The sequence below is a fragment of the Sceloporus undulatus genome, chromosome 5, assembly GCF_019175285.1.
Source record: "Sceloporus undulatus isolate JIND9_A2432 ecotype Alabama chromosome 5, SceUnd_v1.1, whole genome shotgun sequence".
NCBI classification, from domain to species: Eukaryota; Metazoa; Chordata; class Lepidosauria; order Squamata; family Phrynosomatidae; genus Sceloporus; species Sceloporus undulatus.
In genome coordinates, this window is record NC_056526.1 from 168805913 (window position 1) to 168829488 (window position 23576).

Sequence of the window (23576 nt, forward strand, 5' to 3'; positions counted from 1 at the left end):
CTGAAAAGGTCAACATGGCTTTATTTTTAAGAAAAGTATGTAGCTCTTGTACCCTGCTTTTTTATATTCACTCCAGACATGGTGTGTGTATTTTAAGGACAAGTCCAAACAAGCCCTGTTCTGGCCATGACAGGGTTTCTAGATTCAAAGCCAGAGAACGTTCAGATTATTTTATAACCCCTTATGGAGTGGGAGATAACATATGCATGCACTTCATCATCTAAAAAATTCACTCTGTGAGAAAAATGAGTGTTTAACTGACACATTTAATGTTACAGCAGCATTTCTGCCCCAAGCATCATAATTTACAATGTGCTGCTAAAATGAATGGAACATTTGTTCCTTCAAAAAGTCCAGCTATGTATTCTGGATATCTTAATTTACATTTGGTCAAGCCAAATGTAACTACAGCCTGAAAGTAAAGGTCACCATAAATTAAAGCTATGACCTTCCAATGGAGGTTGGAAGAATCTTGCTCAATGTATCATGTTTAAAACTTGATCAACAGAAGAATTATTCTTATGGCCTTGTCATGCAACATTCATATACTGTATCCTTGGACCTTTCTAGCATTTTTGTACCTTTCTCTTTTTTCATCCAGCCATTTCTTTCCAAGCAACATTTCTGATGTTGCTGCTGATGCTGTAGCTTGAATACCTAGTCTGACTCAGTGAGAATTGTGCAGCTTTCCTAATGTTGTTGGACTGCAACTCCCAGCAGCCTTAGTCAGTGTGTTGGATATTGAGGAATGCTGAGGGTTGAGTTTCAACAACATCTAAAATGCCACACAATTTGTACCCCTATACTAGACCCTAATATTTAAACAGACTTCACTAATTTAACAGGTTTTTTGCTCAAAGCAATCAGAATAATTTAGGAACAGGATTTCTGGAGGACACCCTCTCCTCTGCAAACCTGCCCAATTATTCAGAATATCTTTACAGGCCTTTTCTGTGACCCAGAAATCCTACAGTTGTCCCAGTGAAACCTAAAAAAAAGGAAACAAAGCCCATGTTTCCCTGTTTGGGAGCAACCGAAGCCTCTTCAAATACATAAAAAGAAAATCGCCTTTTCTTCTTCAGCATCAGTAGCTTCTTAGATTTTTTTAAAAAATTAATATTAAAACTCCAAATTAATAAGACAGCTCTTTTCTCAATTTCACCTTGAGAAATCACTGTGTTGCTGTTGGCACCTGAGAAATTAGTTATTTTGGAAATGAAGTCCTCAGTTCATGAGAGAAAAACCCCAGAAAGATCTTCTACTGGAAGTACTTCACATATCTAGGCAGTATGTTCTTCTTTATAGAAAAACCCGAGGTTAAATTTTTAAAAAAAGTTTCTAGTCCTTTTTACTATGAAACAAGTGATATATGTGGGTGATGACAGTTTTAAAAATGCAATATCTGTTGAAATCTTATAAATTAGAAAGTTGATAGAATCAAATTTCTAGTGATTAAGAGTGACAAGGAGGGATACTGCACAAATCTTTGCCTTTCCACTAACTTGCAATAGTTGTCAAAATGATGCAACATCTAGCCAAATGTATGCAAAATGTATGCATATTCACACAATTTCCATACTTTAAATGGGCATCAAAATTCATTGTCCCTATTTGTAAAGTGTGGATGTCCTATGAGCATTATTCATAACCGACTAAAAATGGGCCAAAAATATTCATAAAGAGTCTCCCTTCTGCTACAGCCAATAAAGTAACTGATTTCTCAAAAATGCTTGGAGAGACAGATTGTGGAAGCTATTCCTGCTGTGGAAAGATGCTAATGAAAGGACCCCTTCCTTCAAGGAAAAAGCTTCACTTCTGAATAAAATCACTTGACGCAAGAAATCCTTGGTGAAAATATTCTGTGGTGTTCTTTTACATCCTGCTTTTTTTTTCCCAACTGGAGGCAATATATCTCTGGGGGTAGGGAACAGAGCAAGGGCTACCCCAAGATAGTTCATTGCCTGCAGCAAATGAAAAAATGGTACTCAACTCCATTCCATGTAAAAAGCTGATTGGATTGACAGAAAGCCTATTGGTGAAAAGAGGGCATCCTTAACTACATCCAAGGGCTGGACGCTAGGTTAAGGGTACAGGGCAGGCTGTGAGGTACACACAGCTGTCCTTCACAAGGGGAGAGTCAGACACCTCAAAAGGAATGGCTAGAGGAAGGAATGCTACCATTGTCCCTTGATATGAGCTGCCTCATTCTACCTAATGGCAGGGCCAGCTCTGGCCAAGACAACCCAGAGATAACAGCCAGGTCTGCATGGGCCAGAATACTCCAGGAGCATCCCAAAGTATTCTGGCCCCAGAGCTGCACCAATATCCCCCCACACACACACACACACCAGTACCTGGGCCCTCCACTGCAATGTCTGGTGGCTATTCACATGTGTGTCCCACTATGCCACCGAGCACAGCCACGATTGTGGTATGTCTCTCACTCGGAGGTCAGAATGAGGCATCTAGCACTGATCATACATCCGTGCCCCTCACTCTGACCTCAGAATGAGCAACTTGACACAACAACAGTGGCATCAAGCACCACAGTGGGACACATTATAAACAGTTGTTCAGCGTCACAATGGAGGGCTCCAGATCCTCCGGGAATATCCAAAGCAAAAGGTAACTTTTTAAACAAAATTTTAAGATGGGTATATGGCAGGTTCAGTGCTGAACTGTCCATATATCATCCAGATAGTTCATAACAGAACCAGGGATTCTGCCCTACATCTCCAAATTCCTCACTGAGAGGATGGGAGAAGATCATTTTATTTGGCCGATGCAGACAACCCTGGTGACACTCCACTAGTTTCAGCCCAGTTTGACTGAGCCATGTCTGAACTATTTTTTCTGCTCATCTGTTCCCGTTACCTTCTGAAGATAGAGCTCCTCGCCTCAATTTGTTCTACTTTTAATTTTAGCTCATTTTCTATTATAATTTTTATTGTATATTGTAACTTATTTTATACTGTTATAGTTTTATGATTGGGATGGGAGTTAGGTTATGGGGTTATTCTTAATTGTATATTTTATGCTTAATGTATTTTATTGTTTTCTTTGTCTTATAAGACACCTTGATTCCTTCAGGAAAACAAGGAATATAAATATATTGTTATTGTTGTTGTTGTTGTTGTTATTATTATTATTATGCCTATGCTTTTAAGGCAGTTGTTAGCCCTCTTCAGGAATTTTGTTGTTGTTGTTGTTGTTGTTGTTATTATTATTATTATTATTAACCTTTATTTATGAAGCGCTGTAAATTTACACAGCGCTGTACATGCAATCTTTTTAGTTAGATGGTTCCCTGCCCTCAGGCTTACAATCTAAAAAGACATGACACAGTTATGACTTTGTATCCTTTGCACATGATCCTCCCTTGTTTATTAGGAGGTTCTGAAAGGAAATGTTAATGTGCTCTCCTAAATCAGTTCAAAAACTTCATTTGTCAAGAACCCTACCTTATTCTGGTTCCCAATGTATTTCTCTGTATTTCATATTCCTCATAGGAAATACATGGATGGGAATCCCAAGGACCCAGTTCATATCCTTATTCCTATCCTTGGATATGATTCCTGAAAGTCTGACCTGTAACTGCCTGATGAAGAAACCAGTGGAACTTCAAAAGCTTGTAATACATATAATGTACATTTTGGTTGGCCCAATAAAGTTACCACTGTTTTGTGGATTTTGGATGATAACTGTAATTCCTGTTTACAGAGAAGATAACAGATGATCATCTTTGGATGTAAAAATGAATAAAATGTCTTCATCAACAAACAGGGTGGGAGGAGGGGACTGCCCACCCAGAATATTGAATATAATGTCATTAACACATAAATTAAAAAGAAACAGGGGTTAATATACAGCTCTGTTTTCACTCCATTCTTGAGAAGCCATATACAGTAGTAGGTTTGGCACACCAGGCACAAGCACCTCTCTGGTGGATTGCTATCAGCACCAGAGAAGTGGGATGCTGATCTATTTTCCATGGCTCCACTGTAAAATCCCTTATGTTACCTTTGTTATAGTCTATAAATGAAGAACAGCTTACTGCAGGAAGAAAATGTAGGCTTTGAACAATACTGATTGTTCTCCAGATACAACATGCTGATGAGGCATAGTCTCAAGGGGATGACTTATCTGACTTTCTGCATGTTCTTCTTTGTATGAGATATAAAGGGCAAACTTTATCATTCTGGATAGTCAGGAGGAATAGGAATAATATAGCAAGAGTTTGGCAAGGTTACCCTTTTTGGATGTGTATATATTCAGGGGTAGCCATGTTGGCCACGCAGCAATGTACAATAACATCCAAAATCCACAAAACAGTGATACTTTTATTGATCCAACCAATATGCACAAAATATATGTTGCAAGCTTTCTAAGTTTCTTCTGGCTTCTTCATCAGGCAAAGATGTTAAAAACCATACAGGAGAAAAAAAATGAAATGATCACCCTATTTTGAATGAGGTGAAGATGAAGAGAAGGATGTGACTCATTTATATCCTTTCTTTCACAGGACTGAGACTCGGAAGGTTACATCAATATATATATATTTTGATGTAACCTTCCCTGAGTCTCAGTCTTGTGAAAGAAAGGATATAAATGAGTCACATCCTTCTCTTCATCGTCACCTATATATATATTGTTCTGTTGAATTTTTACAGGTTGTGTCTCCCTTATCCAAAATGCTTGGGACAAAAAGTATTTTAGATTTTGAAATATTTGTATTTACATAATGATCTTGGAGATGGGACCCAAATCTAAAAATGACATTCATGTATGTTTTGTATACGCCTTATACACACAGCCTGAAGGTAATATTATACATAATATTTTTGTGCATGGAACTATGTTTGTGTACATCAGAAAGCAAAGGTGTCACTGTCCCCAACATCCCTGTGGACAATTTTGGATTTTAGAGTATTTTGAATTTTGGAATTCCAAAATAAGGGATGCAGAAAAAGTTTTAAAACTTTTGTTCCAAAAACAATCAGTCAAATGTAATTAAACCATCTATAGAATTAAAAAGCACTTTACAGTACACTTTATTTATTAGTCTGTTTGCTTTTTTGATTTATATCATACCTTTCTCAAAATGAGGCTCAGAAATGAGGCTCAAATGGGCTTCCAATACATGTGAAAACAAAAGAGAAAAAAACAGTCTGTTGCATATCCTCCTATCTCAACCTAGTCTGGAAACCATGTCATATGAGGAGTGATTTAGGGAGCTGGGTATTTTTAGTCTGGAGAAGAGATAGTTAAGAGTTGATGTGTTTAGGAAGAATGTCCTGACAGTCCTCAAAGAATGGTGGAATCTCCGTCTTTGTAGGTTTTTAAACAGAAGTTGGATGGCCATCTTATCAGGGGTGTTTTGTTTCTATGTTCCTGCATGGCTGGGGGTTGAACTCAATGGCCCTTCCAATTGTATGATTCTATGATTCATACAGATTGAAAGATGAAGGCCTATTTAAATAGGAAGATAATTGCCTGCCAGTGAAAAGAGGGCTGAGATTAAAGGGGCCAACCAAACATTAGGAGAGTAGCCTTAAAGCAATAGAACACCACTTTCAAGTTTGAATAAAAAGTACAGTCAATCCTTGGTATCTGCTGGGGTTTGATTCCAGAATCCCCCATGGATACCAAAATCTGTGGATGCTCAAGTCCCATTAAATATAACGGCATAGCAAAATGGTGACCCATATATCAGCTCATATCTGGAGATAGCATGTTTGTGAGAAATTAATGATCTCTCAAGAACACTAGGTCACGTTCCCAGGGGAAAAAAGATAATTTCCCTGTGATATGTGTATACCCAGCTAAACAAAACCATCACATCTAAAGTGCTCCTCCCTTCCTCCAAGTAACCTGTATTTCCTCTTGAAACCTGAGTCAAATGATCTCTTTGCTCCTAAAACAGTAATCCAATCTTCCTCTGCCTACCTCCTGAATTTGTGTCCCCAGCCAAACTTCCCCATCCATCCATCTCAGGGATATCCCAATCCAGTCACTGCTTTGGTAACACTAAAGCATCAACCCATCTGGAATCCCATTGTCAATTCCTGGGAGAAATCATTCAGCCTTTGCTACGTTGCCAGATAGATCACCTCCTAGGGTTAGTTTGAAGGTATATTTATGGTTTCAAAATCTAGCCTCTCTGCACACAGCCCAGCCCTCTTGAAAACTGTAACTGAGAAACACTCTGTGTATGCTCTGTGTCACCCTCAGACCTCCCAGTGAGCCATTCCAGCTTTCCACATTCTTCTTATCAGATTGGTAACTATAACCCCACTGCAACCCCTAAAAACTCTATTCCCTTTCCATATTTCAATTTCAGTCTGCTCTCTATGCTGTTTCTGTGAATTGCTACCTTGTGTGTGACTACACCCCACATATTTTCTAAATAAATAAAACTTTCTTAATTCACCCAAGACCTAGAGTCCTCCCAGTTAGTGCTGGTATACATACACTGGTGCACATGGTCCAGTGGTTACCCAAGCCTCTTGCAAAGCTAATTTCCTCAACATTTGAAGTAATACTGACAATAGATAGGGACCCGTCACCACTTGTTCTTTGAGTAACACTATGAGTTTTGTTAAGTTCTGGTATTCACAACACATTCCTATGCTTAGAATTCTTCAACGCTAAGGTGATGGTTGGTGAACTATGGAGAGCAGGTACCAGGCATGGCTTTGAAAAATGCTTTTCTTAAAAGTGAAGAAATGTGTGCTCAAGCTACCATTAGAGCATCCACTACATAGTTATAACAGTTTCATACAGCTTCAATGGTTAGGGTTTCATTTCACAGAATCCTAGGATTTGTAATCAGTGGTACATCCTCCCACCTTTCACAAAACCATTCAGTGGGCATCTCATTTAGTTTTCAAGAACAGGAAAATGACATGCACACATGTGAACAACCAGGAAGAAGCAGTCAGGCTGTGGTTTCTCACTTTTTTATTTTTTAATGTGAGCAGTTCCACAAATGAATGCAGTAGAAATCATCTCAGTCTGAAAGCCAGATAGGGCTGCCATGCTCAGGAGGACTGATTGGCACAAAGAAGATGCCATAACAAACATGGTATCATGGGGATATTTGTGAATCAATTGTCAGTGAATTCTGAATCTAGAACAGGAAGAAAGCACCCCCTGATGTGCAACGATTTTTCCCCATCTGTCAAAATACCTGCCAAGTGAGACACAGACACAGTTCTTCAAGCTCTCTAGCCTGCAGTTCAGCTGAACAATGCAGGCGTGTGAGTTTTTCACCATCTCCCAAGAATGGCAAAAACTGAGTACATCCAGGTAGAAGGGTGTATGCTATCAATGTTGTGATCGCAAAATAAAACGCACCCTGAAAAATTGCCAGTCTCCCTCATCAAGACTATAAATCATAGTGCAGTATTTCTAGCATCCATGTCAAAGAGGTTTTCTATCATAAACATGTCACAGCAGTCTTCAGCCATGTACCTTGCGGAAATGTTTGCTTGGATGGCAACTGAAAAACAGAATGTAGCAGAAAAGTACAATTTCTTTACCCCCATTACTACCACAGATGATTGTTTGCTTATTTATTTACTTATTACATGAGTGGGCATCCTTCCAGAGACAGGGAAAGGCTGTTTTGTTTTGTTTTAAACAAGCTTTGTGAATGGCTGGTGGGGAAGAGGTTCTCAAAGAATGTGCCATGCTGTCTATATATATATTTTTGTTGCTTTTTAAAGTGGGTATGTTTCTCAGACTACTTTCAAGTCTATTTATAATGTAATTATATTTTAACTGTTGTATGCCTTAATGATGTAGAATTTTATCTGCACTTGCCTTGTTCCAGAACTAGGTGTAGTTCTAGTACCCTCCAAGAATTCTTTCGCTGGCTGCATATGCACTGCAGAATTGACATGACTTTAACTGCTATGGCTCAATGCTATGGAATTCTGGGGTTTGTAGTTTTATAACATTTATAGCATTCCCTGTCAGAGAGCTCTGGTGCTACAACAAACTACATAGCTCAGATTTCCATAACACTACAACCAAGTGGTTTGTTGGTAGAGACCACTTGCTGTCTTTTGGACTGTCTTTCAAAGGCATGGCTATGCCCACTGTCATGCTGAGTCTTGCACACTAGAACCTCACCAAACTACTGATCCCCAGATTCCACAGTATGAATCCCTGGTAGTTAAACTAAGATCAAGGCACTATCATTGTCTAGTGTGAAAGGGACCTAAAGTCCCATTGAACAAAGTGAGGTTTGCATCTGATGAAACAAGTCCTGGAGGACCAGGTCGTACAACTCAACAAAACCCAGAATCCACAAAAAGGTGATGCCTTTCTTAGCCAACCAAAATGCAGGAAATGCCTCATGGGTGCTGTCAAACCTCCATTGGGCTTCTTTATCAACGGGTAGCTGCATCTGCCCTGTAGAAATAAAACCTCTTTATAACTTGATGTGCCTCAATGCTAGGAAATCCTGGGAGCTGCAGTTTAACCTTCACTGCCAGAGACCTCTCGTCTCCAGATCCCAGAGTTCCATAGCACTGAGCCCTGGCAGTTAAAGCAGTGTCAAAGCGGATTCTTTCCACAGTGCAGAGGCAAGCCTAAACCTCTCATTTGCGGGCAGAGATGTTAGATATATAGTCCTCCAGGGACACTGAGAATATGGAAAATCACGAATAACTCTGCCCCAAACTTAGAAGCCAGTTAAAGGGAAGGGAGGGCAGGGGGAGAGGAGCAGGGCTTGCGCTCCTGTTTTCCCACCCTCCTTGGCCCCTTGAGACCATTGCTCCCCCATCCCCAGGAATCTGCAGGACCCACTATGTCTGGAAGGGAGTCTTCTGAAGGGCTGGCTCCAAGGATGGGCGCCCCTCCAACATCTGCCAAGACAGGGAAAAGGGGGGGGGCAGCAGAGGAAAGCGAGAGGCGGAGGGAAGAGGAGGGAAGCTTCGCCCAAGCCTATAAAAGGGGCTCCCCTTCCTTTGAGAGAGAGAGAGAGAAGCCGGGTGAGCGTGGCTGGATCCTCGACGCCAGAGCCCCTTTCCCGCTCCGCTTGAAAGACCAGGCTTGAGCTTGGGACCAAGGCTCCGGAGAGCAGGGCTCGACCCCACCTTGAGCCCAACCCCAGACGAAGAAGGGAGGATTCCAAGGCAGAGGTCTTGTGGCAGCACTCTCTGAGACTCCCGAGAAGAAAGAAGTTGGCAGCAGGAGCTTCGTTAGGCTTCAGTCTGAAAGGAGTCACACTCTCTCAGCCTCAGAGGGTGGCAGGGGCACAACTGCTCTGAAGACGTCTCTCCTCAGCTAGGCTTCGGTCTGAAAGGAGTCACACTCTCTCAGCCTGGAGGAAGGCTCCGCCAGGATGACCTCGCTACCTCCGGGGCCCTGGAGCGAGGCGGGCCCCAACGCCAGCCTCCTCCTTCCCCCGGGGAACTGGTCCTGGGCTGCCGCCGGGGCTCCGGGAGCCAACGTCTCCAACCAGTTCGCCCAGCCGGCCTGGGGGGTGGCCCTGTGGTCGGTGGCCTACGGCGGGGTGGTGGCGGTGGCGGTGCTGGGCAACCTGGTGGTCATCTGGATCATCGTGGCCCACCAGCGCATGCGGACGGTGACCAACGCCTTCCTGCTCAACCTGGCCTTCGCCGACGCCTCGGTGGCCGCCTTCAACACCTTGGTCAACTTCCTCTACGCCCTCCAGGGCCACTGGGCCTTCGGGCAGCCCTACTGCCGCTTCCAGAACTTCTTCCCCATCACCGCCGTCTTCGCCAGCATCTACTCCATGACCGTCATCGCCGTCGACAGGTCAGACCCCCACAACCCCCTCCTCCTTGCCCCTAGGGAAAGATATTTGCCCATGGGAGAAGCATACTTCTCCATGGAGGACCATTGGGGAATACGTGCCCATAGAGAAACACAGTGGGGAAACACAAGGGAATCTCAACCAAAGCACCCCCAAGAAATGGCCACCCAGCCTCTCTGTAAAGACCTCCAAGAAGGAGGCTCCACCGCCCTTCAAGGGATGTTGAGCTGGAATCTCTTTTCCTGGAGCTTGCATCCATTGCTCTGTGTCTTCGTCTAAAGGGGTGCTTTTGGTGGAGTGAGGAAGTCGACTTTAGTCTAGGAATGCTCCTACTGCCAACTTCCTTCTTCCAGTTAGTCTCAAAGGTGCTACTAGATCTCTCTACAGTCTAACTACAGTTACTCTCTACAGACTAACATGGCTATGTCTTTGAATTGTATCGATAAGGTTGGGCATGCTGAGGGATGGGAAAGAAGGGCTGGGGAGGGAGGTCAGGGGACTTGTAGTTTCCCTCCTTTAAAAAATAGCTTTAGCTTGGAAATTAATAATAATAATAATAATAGCAACAACAACAGCAGCAGCAACAACCATCCAGCCCCTCTTTCAAAACCTCCTAAGAAAGAGATTATAACATGCTGCCTTGGAGTTGTGATGGAGTCTCCTTCTTTGGAAGTTTTTAAACATAGGCTGGATGGCCATCTGCCGGAAGTGCTTTGACTCTGTGCTCCTGCATGGCAGACTGGGGTTGAACTGGGGGCCCTAGAGGTCTCTTCCAACTGTAGGATTCTATGACTCTATGAAATATTTGAAGGGATGTCATATTGGGGATGGAGCAAGCTTGTTTTCTGCTGCTCCAGAGACTAGGACCTAGAGCAATGGATTTAAATTACAGGAAAAGCAATTCCAAGTCAACATCAGGAGGAACGTCCTGACAGTAAGAGCTGTTTGACAGTGAAACACACTCCCTTGGAGGGCAGTGGAGTCTCCTTCTTTAGGGAGTGTTAAACAGAGGTGGAGACTCCACCACAACTCCAGGGCAGCATATAATAATAATAATAATAATAATAATAATAATAATATAGCAGTTATTATTATTATTATTATTATTCATAGAATCATAAAGTTGGAAGAGACCACAAGGGCCATCAAGTCCAACCCCCCTGCCATGCAGGAACTCACAATCAAAGCATCCCCAACAGATGTTCATCCAGCCTCTGTTCAAAGACCTCCAAAGAAGGAGACCCCACCACACTCCAAGGGCGTGTCTTCCACTGTGGAACAGCTCTTACTGTCAGGAAGTTCTTCCTCATGTTGAGGTGGAGTCTCTTTTCCTGTAGTTTGCATCCCATGTTCTGGAGCAGCAGAAAACAGGCTTGCTCCATCCTCAATATGACATCCATTCACCAATGAGCAGCTAAGCAAGTAGGTCAGTAATGTCATTTTCCCCTGGTTTCTTTCCAACTTCCTTTCTTCCCTGACCTCTTCATGAGCTAGGACTTACCCTCAGGGCACTAGATCCTACCTGATCAGCCTTGAATAGGGCTTGGGTGGGAGACTGCCAAGAAATACCAGCTATATTTCAGAAGAAGACAATGAGTATTTTTTGCCCCTAGAAACATTATGACATTCATGGGTTCACCATATGTCAGCAGGCAACTTGGAGGCACATATCAGCAGAGTGTAGTGGTTTGAGTGTTGAACTATGACTCTGGAGTCTAGGGCTTGAATTCCCGCTCAGCCATGAAAACCCACTGAGTGACCTTGGGCAAGTCACACTCTCTCAGCCACAGAAGATGGCAATGACAACCCCTCTCTGAAGAAACTTGCCAAGAAAATTTTGTGATAGGGTCCTAGGGTTGCCACAAGTCGGAAAAGACTTGAAGGCACACAACACACACACACACACACATACACACACTTTCACTAGCCATCTTTCCTTGAAGGAAGAGTCTGTTGTGTTCAGATCTATGCAAGTATATCAGGTGGTTTAAATGAGTCCGGTTGTTTTTTTTAAGTGTCACTCTCAAGATAAAGAGCTACATCTAAGTTACAGCAGGAGAATGGAGTCCTATGTATATTGTTTCCTCTCTCTGCTCTGCTTCAGAAAACATTCACTGTCCTCATTTTCCATTCCCCATATCTGCTGCAATTGTACAGGATAATGTTATCCAGTCTCGGATTTTCCACCCCCAGCTGGCATAAGAAATATGTGGTGTTTTTCATGCTGAGATGTGCATCCACCAGGACTGGGGTAGAATATTTGTCAAGCATACAAATGTCACTTCTGGATGCTTTAGTTATTCTGAAAGTTCATGATGAATGAGATTGTCTCCCTCCTGTTGTCTCTCAGCATTAGCCGGAAGAGTTCAGTTAGAGCTTTCACTGTTGGTCCTCATTTGTGCCGTGGGAAGATCAGAGCTTAGAAGAGTTCTTTTTTAGGCATTCCAGCTCACAGAATCCCCCCAAAACTGATATGATTGTGGATGTCAGGATTCTAGGGGCTGTAGCTTTTTTAAAAAGGAATTTTTTCCAAGCTCTGAGTATGATCCAAAGAGATTAGCTTTGAGATGGGACTTTTATCATGCAATCACTCTTGGTTAATTATTATTTTTTAGGGTGTTGCCATCACTGCCTTTCATTTGAGTTCCCCCCTTTTTTTCTGACTGCTTTTCCTATGTTTTTTAGTCAGAGAAAATCCATTAAGAATGGAATTAATAGAATGTCTCTCCTCGGGGCTGTTTTGATTGTTTGCAATAGGAGCTATCCACATAGAAGCTCCCTGAATTTATTCTACGTGTGAGATGAGATGTTATGAAATGCCATGAACATGACATTTGTGGAGGGTTCACAAACAGGGGCACTATCCTGTCTTTTAATTATTTTTTCATGTATTTTAATATCAGAGGATTTGGGAGATCTGCCCTGCCTTCCATGCTGGGGAAGACGTTGCAAAATCTGAAGTGTGTAAAATGGGCTGGACTTATTTAAAAAGGAGGGGATATATTATGTATATGTTCAGAGGCAGATTGTTCTGGTTCATTAAAAGTCATATAATGTGTAGGCATTATGTGTGATGTCACATAATGTGGGGTAAGTTGTTCTGTACATACTCAAAGGCAAACTATTATCATTCCAGCTCTTATGTATACAAAACATAAATGAATTTCATGTTTAGACTTGGATCCCACCTGCAAGATATCTTGTTATGTATTTGCAAATATCCCAACATCCAAAAATCCAAAATGTTTCTGGTCTCAAGCATTTTGGATAAAGGAGATGGAGCCTGTGCATACTTTAGATGCAGCTGTCAGATATCCCCATGCTTTGCTTCCTGTATTTAAATTGCAAGCACAATGCTGGAAGTATCAAAAAATGTCAGGACTAAATTTCTAGATCAGACAAAAGGCCTTTGAATTCAACATGCTCTGGTCAGATTATTTAAAGATGGATTGGTGTGAGATCTACCAAGCAGTTCTTCAGATGTGTGGGGCTGCAGTCTCCATCACTCCCCAACCAGCATGATCATGGGAGGGTTACCAGGTTGATAAAAAAAATTCCTTAGTAGATATGTCCACCAGCTGCCAAACAGGCAGACAGGTGTAGCACAGAGCCTAAGTGTGTGACACCTGGAGTGCATTTGTAATCTTGGAGTGTATTTGTATTCAAAGTTCTTTGAGTACATTTGTATTCTAAGCTTATCCTCCCTTGTAAGTACTGTAATTGACAAATTTAAATATGGCCACAAAAGTTATTTATCTGCCTGAGGACATAATCTGTGTCACCTATTTTTGTCAGAAGGAGATGGGGAAATAGCCTATAATTTGATAAATATTTCTCTTCCTATGTAGATGAAAATGAATCATTCTTCCCAAGGGAACTATCAGTTGAAAGTCTGTTTTATAAGACTGGCAGATATGGGCATAAACACATTTTGTTTCATGACAGTTAGAATATTTCAAGAACTCTGTGGTTGAAATGATGTGGCCAACAAGTAGATGGCATGTTGCATACAATTTTCACAATTTTGGGGTGTGTGGAGACATGTCACCAGAGGACCTGGTACTTGAGGTAACAGTAAGCCCTTGGTGTCTGCTGGGGTTTGGTTCCAGGACCCTCTGTGGATACCAAAATCCATGGGTGTTCAAGTCCTATTAAATACAGTGGATAGTAAAATGATGTCCCTTATATAAAATGGCAAAATCAAGGTTTTTGTTTTGTGTGTGTTTGTGTGGATTTCAAGCTGGGGATGCTTCAATCTGTGGATAAAAAAATCTGTGGATATGGAGGGCCAACTGTACAAGGATACCTGAAGAACTGATTTCATGATCTGAGTGGGGAAGAGAGCAAGTGCCTTATCCTGCCACTGAGGATGAAGCATCCCCTACAAAACACCTAACATTTCTCCTGTATAGTCTGCCTCATACACTCAATATGAGTGTATTTCCTATATATGGAAGTTTATTCCCATATCACCCTTGTGTTTGTTACTTTCAGTTCCAAGGAAGAAAGGTATTTACTTCCTTCACAAACTAAATGCGTTAGTGTTTGGATTTTTTAAAAAAAAATACTTTCACTCAAAGGAGTTATTCTTTAGACACCCCAAAATACCTGCATAGCTATTGTATCTGTATTATCTATAAAAGTTGCTTGATTTATGGTTCCAGGACAGGAGTGCATGATACATATCATTTTTCTAAGCAAAGTTGGAAGAAAGATCTCCTGGGAAGCCAGGTATAATGTTTTGAGTTCCCTTGTCATAGGAAGGTAGAATATTTTGAAAAAACAGTTGTACAAAGATTTCAGACTTTGGTGTCCATAACTTGTACATTTTTCTAATTTTAAGATTCTGTGACAATATCTTTGGATGTCTTTAAGCAGAGGTTGGATGGGCATCTTTTAGGAGTGTGGTGATTGTGTGTTACTGCATAGCAGAGGGTTTGACTAGAAGGTCCTTGTGGTCCCATCTCTAAGATTCCATTGCTCTACATTCAATGATTTTAACTCAATGGATAGAAGAGTCTGAAGATATAAAAGCTTCAAAAGAGTCATTGAATAGTATCTAAAATATGCATGGAGGCTGTTATCCCCATAGGCTCCCAATGGTATCCCTGTTCAGTGTGCTTTAAATCAAGGGTGAAGAACATACAGCCGTCTATGCTGAATTAGAACTCCCATCATTCCCAACCACTGATCTGTTGTCTGGGGCTGGTGGAAAGTAGAATCCAACAGTATCTGTAGGGCCAGAGATAGGGCCCCACCTGTGTCTTCAATCCCTCCCACCACACTTAGTATCTACTTTTTACACTATCCCAATGCGTTGTTGCAAAGAAATTGTTCTTCTGTCCCACAGAAGTGATCGTTGAGGCAGATAACTCCCAGAGACACTTTGTGGGATACTGGAGTATATAACCTTTTAAAAATATGGCAAGTGGTGGGATTATTCCAAGATTTTTTCCAAATTATATCTGTCAGTCCTTGCTATATTTTCTGCATTATTGTTATGTCTTTATTCTGTTAATGCTCCTGGTGATTCACTTGAGTGCTGTTCTGCCTTTCCCACTGAGTCATTTCTGAGTCTGCTGCTTGAATGTAGAGATCAACCTAAGGTTTGCCACAATGAAAACTTTATCTCCTTAAGGAGCCATTATCCCCAGTCAAAACAAAATCTCAAAAATCTCCTCTGTGGGAGATAAGACAAGTCTGTTTGGATGGTGTGTAGCGTCATGATAGCACTTCCGAGAATTTCCTGACTCCCTGCAGAAATTGTACCAATATAACTGAAGAAAGATGAATATGCTACTTTCAGATCCAGGGAAGAAAGGTATTATCTTCCTTTGTAAACTAAATGCATTAGTGTTTGGGTTTTGGTTTTGTTTTTTTTTAAAAAATTACTTTCACTCAAAGGAGATGAATAGTTGGAGACAGCTTGCCATTCTGAAGCACCATTCCCTAGATGGCATGGCAGTAAATCTGTGTTTGCCAACAAGAATGGCTTTGACAGACAGCTGCAGTCCTTCCTTCTTCTTCTGTGAGTATTCTTGCATACTGTGGGTGGCTCTCAGGGTAAGATTCCCTCCAGACTAGAGTTGTGAATACCTGGGGAGGCTTGAGGAGAACAGTCCTGATTAGTCCTCAATCATCCTACTTTTTCAATTGTAGGATTTTTTTAAATGAATAGCACTATAATTCTGTAGTGGGATTTATTTATTTTTTTAATTTATTTTGCTAACAAAAATTATGATCTCAGTTGTCATTCCCCTTGGATTCTCTAGTTCCTTCTGAGTTTCGTTGGACTCCCCATAGTAGGTGGAGGGGAAATGGGTTTTCCCGGCAACACTGTTTTTATGAATTACCTGTCGGGGTGGCTTGGTGTTGCATTGACAAGACCCATTAGCTTTACAAAAAGGCTTGCTTCTGGTGAAGATCTATCAGTCAGTTTATCTATCTATCTGTTTACATTTTTGGATTCTTCTTAGTGTTGGACTTTAAAATTTTACAACCCTATGTTAGCACCAATCACCACATATCCTCCAATTTGATCCTCTATCGTCTCATTTTTTTCAACTGCTTTTTTAATATCCCAATTTTCTCTCCTCGTCTCACTTTCCCCTTTCTCTTCTGTGTACTTCTGTTGCTGCAAACTGGGTTTAAAGTGCAAAAGTAGTTTGCATTCTTTTAACTCATCAGGAAGAAGAGGAGAGGAGGAGTGGAATTTTGCACCTCTCAGTTGGTTCAGGCAAAAGCAAAATGCTGCAGCCAGTCCTAGTTTAACTGTTCTTCCTTATTTATAACTTTTGTCATCTTGCTCACACTCTGATGTTGCTTGCCCTGTTTTTATTTGTAAAATGTTGAAGAGTATTCCAGCATTCATGCAAAAGAGATAAGAATAAACATCAAGTGAATGCCTTTTACTGTGAAAAAAAGTAAGTTCAATAACAATCCACTGAGTACTGATCATGTTGAGTGGCAACAGAGTGGTGTTTGTATTCTTGTCCGGGTGGAAATTCTTTTTCCTTATTTCCTTAAAATTCTTCAACCCAATACTAGATGTTTCATTAAAATGTGTCTCTGCATCATTGAAGGCTAGAAACATATTTCTAGAGTAGATTGTCAGAATGCTAAATAATCCCTACTGCAGGGTCGCACATTAAAAGTTGATTGTTGATGTCGGAAAAATAGTTTTTCCCTGAGTTACTCTGTCAAGTAGTGATTATTCTATGTAATTCTAGAAAGAGGCTATTCACGAGTCTACATATGTGAAGATTTACAAGGAATAACTAATACATGTGGATTAAATGTAACCAATCTTGGGCATAAGCCACAAAACCATATTACCTTCCAGAAGTAATCATTTCAACCTGTTGCAGTAAAACTAATAAGGGCCATTTGTCTTTCTGATGACATGTGCATTCATGAACTAAAGACCATTACATAAGGTCCATAGTGTCAGGACTGGCTCTGCCATTAAACAAAGGGAGGGAGCCCTTCCCCCCCACCCCCAGCACAACTGCTGACCTGATATGAAGAGAACAGCGGCCACCTCCTGCAGTCATTCCCCTTTACTGAAGGTCAAAGCTGTGGGATTCAGGCAACCTGCCTGGCACCCGCTGATATGGTCTACACTTCTCAGATGACAGAATGCATGTGTCTACAAGTCTCATTTGAGCATTAAAAACATGTTCCTGGAATTTGAGCTTTGCAAAAATGTCCATGGAGAAAAAATGTTGCCATGTGGAATGTGAGAGAAAATGTTGCCCTGGGGAGTATTCTTGTTCAGCACTAATTGATCATCCCCTTTTCATGTTCTTTTTTAAAGTTAAGCTTTGAATCCTTGGTGCTGGGAGCAAGAGTTGGACTCAAGCATTTAAAAATAACTTTCTAGCGCTCAGCGATGCAATGCTATACTATGCAACTGTCCCAGTTTGGTGGGGACAGTCCCAATTAATTATATGTTCCACTTTTTCAGCTGTCCCAGTTTCTCTCCCTTCCTCTTGCTTTCTTCTTTTGTCCTCAGCTTATTTCATTTGCTGTAAACTGTATTCAGAGACCCAGTGTGGTGTAGGGTTTTTTTAGTGCTGGATTGTGACTCTGGAGACCAGAGTTCAATTCCCCTCTCAGCCATGAACCCCACTTGTGTCATGTTCTGTTAAAATAGGAAATTATCCAACCTTTCTATTTTCTCTCCAAAGAAAACCTAAGGAGCTTGAATGAGTGGAAGCCACTTGTTTGCTCTTCTTTCTGTGGAAAGCATTAAGCAAAGTGTTTTATTAAGTGTTATTTTGGAGGCAGATCACTTACCTGAACTCTGCCCAGTGTGTCTGATATATTATATGCAGTATTAAAATTCATGAGCGATAATTGCCATTTAATTTTTTTAAACCAAACTAAAGAAGGAAAATGGTATGAATGATTCAAATGACATTCAGATCATGTTTTAATAACCAATATAAGGAAGCACTACACGAGGCCTCAAGGAAATCTGGATTCTATATCAGCGGGAGCTGTCCTGTTGCTGCAGCAGTAAGAAAGAAAGAACATGACAGCCAGCAATGAGCTGTATTGATGATTGTGGTTCAAACAGGTCAGTAACAGGTCCTGAGCAAAAGTCATGGAAACGTAAGAGGGGAAGTTCTCACTTTCGCTAGAGTGAGCTAGAGATCTGAGGAGGGGACTCAACAAATGGGTTCTGCCTAACACCCTCCTGCTTCAGTAGGACCATTTGGTGGAAGAGGCCTCCTGGATGAAGCAGCATAGAGCAATAGTATTCCTGTGAGATCAAACATAAGCATACCTGTGGGAGTAGTAATTTTAATTTCCCACAATATTTCTTAATCTTTAGGGTTGTTTTCCAGTAAAAGCACTCTCCTTGCTAACAGACGTGTTTTATTTATACAGGACCTTCCAAGTGTCCCCAGTTTTCTCTCCTCCTCCTACTTTGCACCTTTGTCCCCAGGTTATTTCAGCTGTTGCAAACTGAGTTCAGAATGCAAAACTGAACCCACCCACCCACCCCCAGCCCAGCACAGCCATGCAATGGGAGAGACAGTTTTTCTGGCCTCAAAGGAAACAAAACCAATTTAATGCCAGGGTACACAGTGCCATGACAGGGAGCATGGGGGAGGGGGGGGGGTCCGAAGTGAAGGGTCAGCCTATTTAAGGCCTTGCCACCCTTCTTTTTCCTCTTTGCCTTCTCTTCCTTTAACCCACCCTCCTGCCTCTACCATAGTGTGAGCAGTGCTGGTTGCTGTGGGGCAAGGCAGGAATCTCCCCCTCCCTGCTTTTTCCCCTACCCCTTCACTGTTGGTAGGGACTTGGACAATTGGCCTAGGGTGGTGTCTTAAATAGGTGGTCATTTGGCAGGTAGTGTAGCAGGGAGATGGAAGTAAGTACCTATGGTACCCCTTTTGGTGAAGGGCAGATACCTGAAACAGCCTCTTTAGGTCCTGCAACTAGAAGAGTGGGAAAGTAATTTTAATTTTCCACAACGTTTAAAAAACAACTCATATTATTAGCGGACTCATATTATTAGCCGAATTGTGCTGCACCATAGCAGAACTAGAAGGGAAAGAACCAGGTTGTTGTTGTTTTTACTGTTGAATCTGTGGAATTTAACAAGAATTTTAATTTGCTAGGAACTTTTACAAGAATGTGTATGTGTGTACATGTGTACATGTGTGAGTGCCTGTGTGCCTTCACATTGGCTGTAAACTTATGTGATCCCATGAACTTCATAGGGTTTTCTTAGGCAAGGACACTAGGAGAAATTCCTACACATAGAAAAGATGAAGGAAAGAAAGAGGGGCAGGAACTGATCATCCCTCATTATGTGGCACTCCCCTCCTTTTTATTAATGTAAACAGCCTCCTGCAAACTGCATCCATAAGGTATGATGAACTATGAACATACCCAACAGGTAGCTGACCAGCCTCTTTCCCAAGATGTCCAGAGGAGACATCGCCATTACCATACCACTTTAACTATCAAGACGTTCCTTCTAAGGTACATTCAAAAACTACCCTCCTATAACTTAAAACCATTAGACTTGGTCCTAATCTCTGGGTCAGTAGGGAATAAACCTGGAGTCACAGGAGAGATATGTGAATGCAGGGTCCCAGAAAGACAAAACTCCCTATTAATAATATGGCACAGGACAACAGCGGAGGTAGCACCAAGCCCCAGCCACCAGGCATGCTTTCTTCAGGCTACCCTAACTCTCAGGAGCCCACCAGTCACCTGCTTCTGCCTTTGGAATGAAGGAGCAAAAGCACCTTTGAGGCCCACAGAAGTGGCTAGGAACAGAAGCTCCACAGCCATCACCTTGACATTTCTGCTTTTTTGTTCCAAAGGCAGAAGGGAATGGCTGACAGCCCCCCAGAGATGATGGAGACTAAAGAATATGGCAGCCTCCACTGCTGCTTTACACCATATTATTAGTAGGGATGCAATCATCATGATTTGCTATGTGCACAGGATCCTGAAACCAGTCCCCAATGGATACTGGAATTTATTTTTGAGTTTATTAAGGCCTTTTGAAATATGTTCCTAATGTATTAGCCATCCCTCCCAATTTTGTGTTATCCTGTAACTTGCTAAGGATTTCCTTCACTGTGTCATGTAAGCCAGTGATAAAAATGTTGAAGATTAATGGCCCTAGAACAGAACCCTCCAGCACTCCACTCGAGACTTCCTTCCAGTCTGAAGTGCAGCCCTTGATTATTACTCTTATCAGCACAGTTTTCTAGCCAGTTGTGGATGCATCTGATAGTGTTCCAATCTAGTCCACAATTAATCAGTTTGCTAATCAAAATATTACGAGGGACTTTATCACCTGCTTTGTTGAAATTCAGATAAATGACATCCACAGAATTCCCAACATCTACTAAACTAGGGATCTGATTTTAAAAAAGAGATAAGATTAGTTTGACAGGATTTTATTCTTGACAAAGCTATGTTAATTCATACTTTTCATCTCTTGTCATCGAGATACTTGCAGACAAACTCCTATATAATCTGTTCTAATATTTTCCTGAGATTGAGGTCAGGCTGACTGGTCTCTCCTCAAAACTGTCTTTCTTTTCTTTTTTGTTTTTTTGAAGAGAGGGACAGTGTTTGCCTTTCTCCAGTCTTCTGGCACCTCACCATCCTCCAAGATTTCTCAGTAATGATGGCAAGTTCAGAGAGTACACCAGCAAGTTCCTTAATTAATTTGGGAAGCAGTTCATCTGGCCCTGCAAATTTTAACTCATTTAGATTAGCTAGGTGATTCCTGACTAACTCCCTATCAATCTTGATTTGCAATCCAGATCTTTTGCCACATTCTCTGCTGCTACATGGAAGCTCACGGTTCTCTTTTTTGGGAAAAGCCTGAAGCAAAATGGGTACTAAGTAGTTCTACTTTTTCACTATGATGTGTTAGCATTTTACCATTCTTACTGAACAGCAGCCTCACCATCTCCTTTGTCATTCTCTTGCCTTGAATGGAGTGCGGGGGGGGGGGGGGGAGACCCTTTTGTTGCTCCTGGCTCTCCAAGCCAGTCTCAGCTCAGCTCTTCACTCAGTATTGAATGAAGTTGCTGGGATTTTATTTTTCTATTTCCCTCATTTTACTTATGTTAATTATTTTTCATACAGCAACCAAATCTAAATGGATTTCTTCATTCTACCTCACAATGTACATCTGTGCCCACGCAGCGTTTTATGTGTATGCATCTAGTAGGACTGAAACAATATTATATATTAGATGTCCTTGATGCTTACATTGCTAAATAAGTTGATTGTTTCTCCTGGGTTTCTACCGAAATATATTTTCTTCTAGTGTTGTCTTAAAATGATATTTCCAAAGAGGGTTAAAAAAGATTATCTCTGCCTCAGATATTTCCTCTTTCTTTAAAAAAAATCTTTGCAAGAAGTTGTTTTATGGACAATTAGTTTTATTTGTCTCCAGTGTACATATAGTATATTGCAAACTACTCCTTTGCTGATCTTTACAGTAATGGAGCTGAGTAGCATTTGCTTGTTGCTAACTAATAGGAGTATAAGTTTGGATGTTCTGTTTTAGGTCTCCAACTGCAACCTGTTTCTGGTGTCACATGGGTTTCTTTTAACAGAATTGTTGATCTGATGCTTCAGCAATAGAATACAGGCATACCAATCTCTTCAATGAAAATTCATGTCCCAAATGTATATGGTCTAATCAAAGGGAATGCTTGTTCCACCATTTATGTCAAATACTCACAAACAGGACTTCATTAGAATTTTTAGTACTGTATTATTTTTATTATTTCTAAGGTCTTACAGCATTGCTTCACACATCTTTCTTTCCATATATTAAAATATTATTTGGGTTGTAAGAAAATGTGGATTCACTGAATTGCAGATGTAGAAATACTTACTCAGTTTGTCCCTTTGGTTTGTTCCCTAGAGTAATATAAATTACTCTTGGTAGGGATGTAAGTGTTTTCTTTCATTTCATTTCTTTTATTTTCATGTGCAAAAAGGTTTAATTTTAAGATGATTTGGACTTCAGATCCCATCATTTCTGACAGTTGGCCAAGTTGGTTGGGGCTTCTAGGAGCTGAAGTGCAAACCAAGTGGAGCACCAAAGGTTGGAAACCAGTGTTGTAGATTGTTCCTAGATAAATAACATTGACTAAAGCTGTTCTTCAGTTAAAGGCATACTAGCCTGGCTTTTTTCTTGATTTAACTTGACAGCCTTGGTAGGCTTTTTGTATAGGATCTGTCAGACAGGTACATCATAGTTTTGGTTATATCCATCATTTGGAAGACTTGATCAGCATTCATCATTTTCTTATATTCCAGGTTTAACAAAATTTTATGTGGGATAAAGTGCAACTGACAGATTTACCAATTCATAGTGTTGTGTGGTACAAGATGGCTTGTTCTTTTGATTTCAGTGGATCTGGAGGCTCAAGCAGGAGAAGAGAGGGGTAACTTAAACCCTTAAAAAGTACAAAATGGTTCAAGGATGAACATTTCTCCCCAAAAAACCCTGCATCCCACATATTCAAATAGGTCACAACCCCAACCCATATGCCAAAACTCATGCTTTTGACATAGCTGTAGTTTCAACTGGACTTTTATTATAATCACTTTAGTGGGGTTTTGTATGCAGTGCCTTAGAGGGGTATTGAAAAGACAGTAAATTTGAGAAGCTGCTGTACACAGAATAATCTGCATTCTGTAACATTTTAGAGCTTCAAATTAGTTCTTTCTGCAAATGATGATAAAGTACACCAGGCTTGAACATTCAGTTCCTCTGTATGCTTCTTGGAATAACCTTATGACTTAACTGTGTGATGAGACTTACAAAGAATTATTTTAGTGCCAAAAGAGTTAGACTGCTGTTATCTCATTGATTTGACGTGACTGGATGAGTTGAACTTCTGTATAGTTAAAGTTTGCCCAGGTTTCACCAAGACATTTCAAGTCTCAATTTACATATGAAATCACTGTGTCAGTTTGAGCAAGCTTCTCAACTCTTCTAAAACATGGCCACACAGCCCGAAAAACCCACAAAAAACTATGGATACCGGCCATGAAAGCCTTCAACTTCTCAAACTTGATCTGTGATATGTGAAGTAATATAGGGGCTCGGCAGACCACCATTAAGAGGCGCCACTGTGCCACCCCTGGAAGCACTGGGTTGGGGACACAGCAACCACATGCCACGTCCCCAACCTTTTAGGTCCATGGCACAAAAAGACGCCACAAAAAGTGGCTTCTTTTTGCAATGCAAAAAAGGTGTCATAGCCACTGCTGCAGCTTTTCT

The 23576-nt window shown here is 41.2% G+C and overlaps 1 protein-coding gene across 1 annotated transcript in view; it reads left to right on the forward strand.

The window, feature by feature from the left end:
* The first annotated feature begins 8947 nt into the window (after window positions 1-8947).
* Window positions 8948-23576, forward strand: part of TACR3 (tachykinin receptor 3) — a 53609-nt gene continuing 38980 nt past the window's right edge. The window contains exon 1 of the mRNA XM_042469158.1: window positions 8948-9789. Coding sequence (XP_042325092.1) covers window positions 9353-9789 — 437 coding nt within the window. The 5' untranslated portion in view covers window positions 8948-9352. The remainder of the gene's footprint in view (window positions 9790-23576) is intronic.